General features: G+C 28.2%; 1 protein-coding gene across 1 annotated transcript; it reads left to right on the forward strand.

The window, feature by feature from the left end:
- Nucleotides 1–2130: 2130 nt before the first annotated feature.
- LOC122537570 (tRNA-uridine aminocarboxypropyltransferase 1) lies at nt 2131–3792 on the forward strand. Its single transcript, XM_043670827.1, has 4 exons — nt 2131–2534; nt 2795–2935; nt 3010–3196; nt 3436–3792. Exons 1-4 carry the CDS (start codon nt 2301–2303, stop codon nt 3762–3764), a joined length of 891 nt encoding a protein of 296 aa, XP_043526762.1. The 5' UTR covers nt 2131–2300; the 3' UTR covers nt 3765–3792.
- The last annotated feature ends 7763 nt before the right edge of the window (nt 3793–11555 follow it).

The following is an 11555-nucleotide window of genomic DNA, read 5'->3' on the forward strand; positions in this document are numbered from 1 at the left end:
ACTTTTAATTAAATGTTTTATTAAATACGTTTTCAATAAATATCTTATAACTTCTTTATAAGTACATTTTCAAATTGATTTCGAATTTTACAAATATAATTATACTATCATTATAGTGTTAAAAAATAAAATTTTTAAATGTTTCGTAGTAAATGCAATATATATATATATATATATATATACACATACATAAAAGTTTTCTATGATAAACGTTCAAATTTTGTATTATATTCTGTATTGTATTCTTATTTAAAATTAGAGTTCAATTCCTATTTAATTCTCATTTAAAATTAAAAAGTGATTTATTTCTGGGTAATAAGCGCCATCTAATGAGAATAATCATCAAATAAGATAATTGTCACTGTTATCCAGTGGACTAAAGGTACCATAATGAAACCACAGACTGTAGACGAAACATAAATCATACAGCTACAGAATAGATGTGAAATCTAATGCATTTTCAAAACATATGATTTATAAAATGATAGATCTATTCTGATTAGTTCTTTTTGATTAAATATCAGGTCCATTCTGTATACATTTCATCCTGAATATGTTTCGATAAATAAAATCTTTTTATAACAATTAATTTTATCGTTTTCGACGATTAAGTTGAATATTCACCAATGGTTGAATATAAATCGCGTCAGAAACTTTCTAATTTTATATCAATATTTTAAAACAACGGTCACTGAAAAAATATAAAAAAATTTCCATATAAAAAAATTAATTGAAATTCCCCACTATCACTATAAATACTGTTAAAAGCTTAACATAAATTATAATAATATAAGTAAATAAGAAATAATATAATATAAGCACAGACGAGGTATATGAATATCTGTTTTATCGACTGTCGTCGAATAAAAAAACTTTCAGTATTTAACAATCGATCAAGTAGAGATTTCATAGAGTACCTCGTAACTGATGGTAACCGAATAGAAAGTGATTCTACGTAAAAAAACGAATCGAAAAGAAAAAAATGAAATTTTTTTATTAAAGCCTCATTTTCGAAAAAATCGAGTTTGAAAATTTGTCAGGTATACGAAGAATTTAGTCTTGATACGCAAATATATATATATTCGATTTACTTTTGAAGCTATTTGATTTATTTTTTATTTTTATTCGTGATAATTTAAGTAATCATAATTAAATAATTATTATGATGATTATTATATAACCAGAAAAATAAAAATATATGTAACTTACGATTAGATACGAGGAGCGATATATGTGGCCCAGAGGAAGTCATTGCAAATATCGTTAAACAGAAACTAAATCACGGTTGAATTCAGTGGGAAATGTGCGTAACAAATCACAATCACGATTGAATACGTATATATAATGACTCTTTTAAATAATATTTACTGTTTTAAACGTATTCGATATATCAAAAACAAGTATTACCCGGTAGTTTTTACTTGAGAATTTCTACACAAGTAGCTTCTTGCTACCTTTCCCGTCGCGTTCGCGCCAAAAACTAACGGTTTTACGTGAATTTCCAGTATTAGTTTGATTAAATCGATTACAAGAAACATCGATTACATCTGAGAATCACAGTACGTAATTGCAAAACTCCAATTTTTCTCGATATATAAATATACTTATTAATTTATTTACATTTGCTTGTAATATTGAATTTTATCATCAAAAATCCTATACAATTCTTTTATTTTATATAAAAAATAATAAAAATCCATTGTACTTATAGTGTGTATCGATATTTTGAAAGTTGCAGCACTCCCACGATTTTAAGCCGCCATTGATTCTAATTATTGCGCGCGCATTTCGAACCAAAGTACGTATAAATTGAAAGAAGAATATTCCTTTTTTTAATTTATTTTTGTTAAATAAAATTTTTAAAAAAATATTAAATTATGTCTGTATATCTGTTAAACCTAAAAAATTACATTCATAAAGCGTAAAAAATTACGTTTGGAATTTTATGTCTGTAATTTTATTTTTTAAATCTTGGTTCAAGTTAAACATTAAATAAATTTAATTTTTTTAAGAATAAATTAGACATGAATCTAGTTTATTCTATCGATTTCATTCTTGTTCAATGCTATTATCAGTAATAATGGCTATTCAATAAACTGGAGTGATACATGCTTTGCACGACAGATGGACTACGTAGTTCGTCTTCAGAAATTAATTTTGTTTATGAAACATGAACTTGTCTGTGCTTAGTGCTTAATAACCTAATCGTTGACAATTTACATGAATAATTATGACAAATACTGGAGTTACATTATCAATAGTTACATATTAAACTGAAATTATTCATAATTGTTAAAACTATGGAGAAAACTATTGTAGCCAATAGCGATGATAGTAAACGACTTTCAACTTTAGAAAAAGAACAAAGAGCAATTGATAAAACGCCTTTTCGACATTTAAAAATTACTAATGCAGAACTTTTGGACACGATAGAAGGCAGAAAAATATGCCACCGTTGTTACAGATCGAGAAAATTTTTTTGTTATTCATGCTATTTGCCTGTCATCAGTAAAGAATATTTTCCCACGATAAAGGTATTTTTGGGATATTGTAGTAAGATCATGGTAGTGTCAGTCAGTTGCAATTTTTTTTATGAAAGTTCTTTTTTAAATCATAAAAACTTATAAGTTAAGTAGATTAAATTATAACTAAAGGGATAATATTTTCAAACGGCTAAGATATATAAATTCAAATTTTCCTAAGTTTGATTTACATTACCATGATTTCTAACTTATTGTTCATTTCATATAAACTTAAATTATTCATATATGAATAAATAATATTTTGTTTTCAGTTACCTATTAAAATTGATATTATTAAACATGCACGTGAAATCGATGGAAAAAGTACTGCAATTCATGCAACTATACTTGCTCCAGAAGATGTGAGAATTTTCACATATCCCAACTTTCCAGAGATATTGGACAAAGAGGAGGTACAACAATAATATAATTTGAATTGTTTTGTGTGTTGAAATTTTAATATAGTCTAAATAATATTACCCCTTAGACTGTTTTAATTTTTCCTAGCCCAATTGCTACATCTGTGGACTCGTTATTCATAAAAAAAAAAGTTGAAGAAGATAATAAAATAATTACGACTAGAATAAAAAATGCATTTCCTATAAAAAGAGCCATTTTCATTGATAGCACATGGCATCAAACAAAAGCTATTTATAAAGATCAAAGATTACGAGGTAATTATACAATTAAATTAATAATAATACTTTTAATATTCATACTGTCCTATATTTATTCATATTTTTTACAATTAAGAACCATCTTTTAAGAATTAGAAACAAATTAATGTCTAATTAATTTGTTTTTTAAGAATTATTGCTAATTACTACGATTTGTATTAATAATAATTCATATACAAGATTTCTGATATACTAATGTTTAAAGCAACATTTTCATCAACATGTACTATTTACAGATTTACATTGTGTCATTTTAAAATCAAGAATATCACAATTCTGGCGTCATCAGAAAAAGAGTCCACGATGGTATTTAGCGACTATCGAAGCAATTCATCAGTTTTTAGTAGAACTGCATACATGCGCATTTGGTGCGATACAAGGTTATGCCGAAGAAAACTCTGCAAATAACGTAATGCATCAACATGCAAACGAGTTACCTGAAATAGATCAAAGATATAAAGGTCAATACGATGATCTTTTATATTTTTTTAAATATATGTATGAAAAGATTCACACTATTTATGATCATGATAAACTATGGGCATATAAGAGGCCATTAATGTAATTCTGTGATAATAAAATATTTTATAAGAAGAGTATTGAATATCCTATAACTGTATTAAAAGAAAAATTTATTTCCATGATCTTGAAAGCATGATCATTAAGTGAATCAGTCATTTACAGCAATTGGTTAGTATGTAATCCGAGAAAACAAGTTAATAAAACCAACAAACTGTTATGTAAAATAGTAATGTAATATCTTACAAAATATTTACACATATTTAAATCTGTCTAAAAGTCATGTGCCTTGTGGAGAAAAATATTAGTTACACAGTTTGTTTTCTAACAGTAAAAATAGTTAAATCAATGATGCAAATATAAACTAATACACATAATTGTTTGTCTCAATATTGTTTTAAACTCTTTTAAATTTTTAAGTTTTTTTCATAGTAACATGTTTGAACAAATATATCTGTGTGTGTGTGTGTTTTGTGTGTATGTGTTTTCTTTATATACGTATAAATCGACATGTTAGATAAACACATTACCACTAGAATGTAAAAAAATGTCAACAACAATGTCAACATATTAAAAATCTCGAACAATTTCCGAAGAGAGGTGGGTGACCTAACAGGTATTTCTAACAAGTCGAACATCAAATTACGTTATCTATACTTTAGCATTGAGGAATCTCTTTGAAAATTTGAGAATACGTGCACACCGTGCATTACAACACAACGACGTCGAAAGGCTGTAAAATCAACAGCAAACATAAGAGCCTACAACAACTTTAGATCGTTTATTACGTTCGAAAATAAATAATGGAGAATAGGGAGTGCGTACGGGAAAGAGAACGTTCCCAAACACACGGGAGGCAGCACGCTGACTCGTGAATAGCTGCTAATGACGTCACAGCGTTCACGTCCCTTGCGTCTCGCGACCCGCGCTGTCCGTCACCCGTCTGCGATGAGTTTAGTTTTCAAAACAAGACTCTGGTCGCCGCTCGTTGGCTGCACCCGCGTCTGAACGAAAACTCGAGTCGGAGCCGGAACCTGCTAACACGGGAGGGTCGTTTGCAGTACAACGGTGTCCCGCGCCGGTAGTAGCCTCTCCTTCCTCCGCTATTTTTCTCGTTAAAACGTGACGAAAAAAATGGACACTCTCCGCGAGCAGGTGATGATCAATCAGTTCGTGCTGGCCGCAGGTTGCGCCAGGGAGCAAGCGAAACAGTTGCTACAGGCGGCGCATTGGCAGTTCGAGGTAAAGAAAAAATGAAAGATTAGCCCTCGTATCATTTACACGGTGAATATTCGGAACGTTCACACATATTTCTGCCCGTCGCGGCTCGATACTTCCTACGTAAACAAAAGCAGCGAAAATGGCCGACCATCCCAGGCGGTACCACCGCCGTCGATCTCATCCGTGGCTATTAACTCGCCGATCGAGAATGCCGATTGAATCGGATCAAACGATACCCCGCCGTTGGCTGTCGTATTATCGCCGCGTTAACGTTCGATAATAACGTAACGTTCTGCAAGTGGAGCGAGCCAGTGAGTACATTTATTACCATTACAGGACGAGGTCCATTCATAAAAATCATCCGATGTTGCTAAGAGGTTTTGTTCGTTATTCGTGGCGACGAATGGGACCACTGCCAGTCTCCGTCGCAAGGTTACGATACGGATTGCTTTTCTAATGCAATACGTTAATATTTATTTACATCGTATTCAAGTTTTAGACTGCGGTTTGTTCGCGAACAATTTGTTAATAACCGGCGCCGTTTATCGTGCGTAAAGTTTCGCCGGTTGAAAATATTAGGGTCGTCTATTGTGCTCGATTCCTTCGAAACCGACTGTAATGTACTTGGCCATTTAACAATGAGAACAATGCTGACATCGCGTGCGGCAATCGCAAACAATAATTATCTTTTCAGTGTAGAACCTTTCCAGGCCTATCGATTCACGGGGCTATCCGTTTGCATTAAAAGCCTCAGTTCGGTTTATGGAAATTAGATTTACATTTAGTCTGCCTGTATAACTCGCTATGCACGTATATGCCAGCGAGTTAATGACCTTTTACACGTAACCTTTATTGTAAGTGTAATGCAGTTTGCATTTTGATTTGTAAACGTAGATTGCATCTAACTTATCGAACGTAACAAGTTTCTTTTACATTCCGTACAATAATCCGTCTCTCAGTTACTCAATTAACAAAACTTAATTGGTCTCTTGTTGGTCAATAACAAGATTTAATAGGAACCTTTTATCTTTTTCTCGATAACACGAAATTCAAATATTAATTAAATTTTGAACTTATAAGATTACTCACTGCTTTGTTTCTAATTAGAAAGTCTAGGATAAGTAGAACAATGACTTCAGAAAGAACTTCATGATGTAACAATAAGGTATCTAGAATAAGACATTGTATTTTTATGTATAAAAATAAAGTTGAAAATAATTTCAACATACAGGGTGTCCCGAAATTAAACGAGCGAGGACTTGATCTACACATAGAAAAAAGAAAAAAAATGTTGTATAAAATTTGACATCAAACACTTGTCATAGAGTTATGAATAATAAATATTGTGTACATGAAATGTGTAAGTAGCAATGCTATTTTCCATTACGGTATACAGATGTGTTCAAGCTATTGTCACTTTATACATAAAAATTCAGTCTCATTTTACCTATTAGTCTAGTAACTATATATATATATTATATATATATATAATTATTATTATGTAAATATCACTATTAAATTAATTATTATAAAAATATCACTATTAAAATTAAAAATAAACAATTTAATTAAAATTGAAAAATTATAAATATCACAGAAAAATGTTACGACAATCGTAATTTGTAAACCAACTAACTAATTAACTACATTTTAATTAACTTAATTTTCTTCATTTTGTGATTTTAACATCACTTCATAATTAAACAGAAAAAATTTTAATACAACTGAATATAATTAAAAATAAAAATAACCTGTTAGGCTCAAAGATGCAGAATATGAATTTTGGATAATAGTAAGAGTTCGAAATTACTCCATTATAAATGTAACATACTTTTTTCCTGTAATCTTCACCTTGCATCTGTAAAACGCGCGAATAAAAATCAACCGGAAGAATCTGGTACACCCCGTATATCACTATAGCATTATATCTTATTTAACATCAATTGTCTATTACCCCTCATTCATGTTATAACTGTACTGGATTAGTATGACTTACGCTTTAAGGTTACACAATTATTCTTGATAATTGAGAAATTTGATAAGAAGAAATGTTATATTATAAATTCTACGGAATTAGGAAGAAATTTTACGTGCATACATGTTAGGTTGTGTAATAAATTCGTTTACTTATTGTGTTACATTTTTAGGAACGTCGTGACAACCTTACTTACGTTATCTACAGTATAGATAAACATTGCTTAACATTTCGTTGTTTGATTACAACGAAAGAGAAACAAATACAATATGAGTGTTTATGCAATTTTATATAATTAGTATTATATGATATAATAATATAATAAAACAGTATGATATTGTTATAATCAGTCAATAATTTGAAGAATCTATAAATAGTAAATTTTAACGTGATTTTTTTAATAAATAATATTTTCTAATAAACTTGAATAAATGAAGAACAAGTATATAGACTTTTAATAGAGTAAAGTGATATTTATATTATTAATTAAATATTAGGTCTTGTACGTATAAATGTAACGATTTTCGACCTTCTCTTAAAATGCAAATGAATTTGTCACAAAATTTAATATTTAGAATGTTTTGACGAAAAAAGTTACAAAATTATGCTTTAATGATATGTAGTTTGTGTTCAATTTATACGTTTTTCATACTTTCACACGATCATATATATAATATGAAGACGCAATTAATATCTTACTAATATCTGTAGTAAGCATCAGCAAAAACTTCTTTGCTAAAAGTTTTCTGCATTTCAAATCCATTTAACAGTAAAAAAATTTTACTCTGCTTATCGACAAATGTTAGCAATTTTAGACCTTAGACGTGTAGACGTATGCATAAAAATGAGTAATAATCAGTAATAATAATGATGGTACAAAATAATATTGAGAGACATTACACTTAGCCAGAAAGCCAGAAAATCAATAAAAATAAAGTTGGCTATATTTTTCTCATGTAATTTCTTTATATAAAGTGTAAGTAAGAGAATCAAAAATACCTAACAGGAAATATTATATCACTGCAAAAGATTACCAGTAATACTCAGCCACAAGTCTTGATAAAATACAAAACTTAATTTCCTCTTTCATAAGAGATATTTGATGTGGCTTCATTCCAATATACATAACATAATATTTGAATATTCTTACCTTGTTCCACTAATTGTAATTCTACTACAATGTTTGTTTTACACGTGTGAATTCAGAATAAATTATAAAATAATTCGTTTTTCATTAAAAACATTTATTTTAGAGAACTTACGTTTGTATTATTCCGCTTAATTATGAAGAGAGAAAATATTTATTAAATATTATTAATGTTTCTCTTCTTTAATGATTTTTCTAATTCTTATTTTTTAATAATATAGTATAATTTAATAAATATAACGTAATAATAAAATAGACGTTATAATTTTCTCATTAAATTTTATTTAGAATTATATTATGACAATATTTTTTGCAGCATTTACCAAATACAAATTAAAATTGTATTTAAATTTTTTAAATAGAATCTAGGTATATTTAAAACAATAAACTTCAAATTCATAATACAATATTATTATTCGCTTCTTTTTTTCGAAATAAACTTTATCTAAGATATGAATAAATATAATTAACAACAATGTTACTTTTATAGCTAAATCGATTTTATATCTTATATTTGTAAGGATTTAAATGATGATTCGTTTTATCTTAAAAATTATAACTCTACTTTGAATATTTTACATATTTTTGTTTATTTTCGCATCTTTAAATGTCGCATAAATGCATAAAAATCTGCAATCTAATCATATAGATAACATACATCCATAGGATGGTTCGTTTGTCTTGAATTAATGTATACAACTTAATTAATTCAAATTATATAAAAATTTGTCAGCGCAAGTTTATACAGAACAAAAAACATTGTGAGTTATAATTTATGATCTCTTTCCTCCAAGGTCTTCAACTTCTGGCTTATTATCACTCTTTAATTAAAATTACAAAAAGACGTCGTTTAATGTTATATATTATATATCATATTACAATCAGAACTAAATTCGACTTTTAATTATCTACTCTTCGTCTAATAATGGAGTTTATATTGATCCCTAAGATCTTAGACTCGTATTTTTTTTTACTCTGTTTTCCTTTATTGAATTACATAATCAATGTATACTGTTTTCTTAACGATGAAACTTACATTGATACCCAAGAATCTTTATTTCGAACATTCTCTGCATATCCAAGAGTGCAGGTGGTTTTTTAATCTCCTACGTGGTATAATAGAAGGAAAACCTCCTTGGTCGAAATACTTGAATAGTAACTATGTATACGCATATACCTGAAAAGAATAGAGCATTCGTGATAGTTGAAGCTGCGTTATCTCGAGAGAAAGAGAATGCAGAGAAATAAGGGGAGAGAGCGAGAGAGAATTCAGTCCGTTCGTTCTGAATTCAGTCTGAAAACTTTCTCTGCTCGGTTGCTAATGCGTTTAACAACAGATTACGACATGGGTTCTAATGAGTACTGGGGCAAGTCTGTATACGTTACCCTCGGTACCTTTTCCAATATCTTTCTCTTCTTTCTTCTCTCTCACATTTACTCGCTTATTTTCTCTGTCTCTTTCTTTCTCCCTTCTTTCTTTTACCATCTCGTCTGTGTCGGTATAAATACACAACAGACGAGATGCTTTCACGATTATCCAGTAAGTTTATGCGTGTCTCGATATTTTTAATTACGCTGTCTATAAGTAGAATTTTCTTTATTTTCGAGAGAAAGAAATAATAATTAAGTAGGTGATTATTATACGTATAATCTTTTTATAATTCGTAACCATTGGAATTAAATGCACGTAATGCATCATAATTTTAAATTTAAAGTTTTTGTGAGGTAACCTATCTATTATACTAACCTATCTAATGTGAGTTTCGTTTGCCTTGAATTATATAATACATTAATTACTTTTATCAATATGACAAATTGTATCAGAGCAAAGTTAATTGATGTAGAATGAATCATTATGATTAATCATTTTTTCACTTCAAATCATTTTCTCTTTTTTATGTCAAGTTACATAGTTTCGATAATAATACAGTTTAGTGTATAAGTTTCTCAATTTTGATTTGTTGTCAACCTAATCTTAATATTAACCTAACCTAGCACTTTTAGCCAATTTTAAATATTAAATTAATGTTAATTATTATACAATATTATGTGATGTTAATATATTATATAACATTGCATAATATAAAAATATAATAATATTATATAATATTAAAATTAATATTAATATCAAAGAATTGATATAGAGATTTTACTTATCAATAAATTTTCTTATAAATTATGTTATAAATATTTGATAATTAAATTTGATTGTAATAATCTAATAATATAATGATAATTTTGTAGCAGATTGTAGATGTTTAACGAATTTCAATGCTAATGCACTTGTGTTAGACCAAACAGATGGTATAAATAAAGAAGTCTTTAGAGCCAATTACGTTCGTTCTAGCATGCTTCATTGTATTACACTAGTATATTTTGGTTGTGATCTTGTTCTTCTGTCGTGTCTATCAACAGGGTTTAATTTTAATACCGGACTTATAATATGAATCTAGCTATGCTATGTATATGTAGATAAGTGATGTAACTGAAATAAATAGATGTGATAGAATCTTATATTCACTATTCAACAAATGTTACTGTATCAATTTTTATCAAAAGCATTTCATAGTTATTAATCAAGATTCGTGACTGAAATAATTCTTGACTTCTCATATGATAATGCATCTCAAAGCCACCGTAGTTTTTTCTATGTTTAAACTGATTTTATTATCTACTATATAATAATTAAACGATTTTTAGTTCAAAATGTTCGACATCACATGGACTTTTGTAGATTTTTTTTAAAAACTATTAAGCAGTGAAAAACATGTCAGAAATCAAAAGACTAATTCTTTCAAGGATAGCGTAATTACATAATAAGCATTAATAGTTACAAAGGAGGTGATAGTTTATTGGAATCGATATTATAAAAAATGAAAATTAATTGTTTCTACAAAAATAATTATAACATTCGCTACTTGATAATTCAATTAATTAGTGTGGAAATTAATTCTGTACTGAATTTTTAAATCATCACATTTAAAAAAACATATGCATTATTGAAAGAAACAATATATATCTTTCTTTATCTCTATCTCTATCCAGTATATATCTTCTTTTATCTTTTTTGTTAAAGAAAAAATTTTATTTCCCATTCGAAGAACTTAAACATAAAAAGAGTTTATTGCAAATGGTCCAACAAACAATCTCTCATAGAATGTTCATAGAATCTCTAAAACAAAGCTAACAAATAAATGGTAACTTTATCTAAAGAAGATGCCAAGTTAATTTCTATACCTAATCTTCAGCAATTAATATGATAAATTGTAATACGAGTATCAACCTTAATTGATATCATTAGGTCATTGGGAACTATTACAACTATAACAATTTGGAACTTTTAAATCAATTCAATTCGTTTTTAAATAAATCAGTAATAATAATAAATCAATAATAAATTTTAATTATCTAATCCGACGATATCTACCAATTGAGGATTAAAATTTGTGTTGTGATGCTCTTCTCTTAAATGTGTTATAAAACCAAAGAATCTG

This window comes from Frieseomelitta varia, unplaced genomic scaffold, assembly GCF_011392965.1.
Source record: "Frieseomelitta varia isolate USP_RPSP 00005682 unplaced genomic scaffold, Fvar_1.2 scaffold_916, whole genome shotgun sequence".
Taxonomy (NCBI): Eukaryota; Metazoa; Arthropoda; class Insecta; order Hymenoptera; family Apidae; genus Frieseomelitta; species Frieseomelitta varia.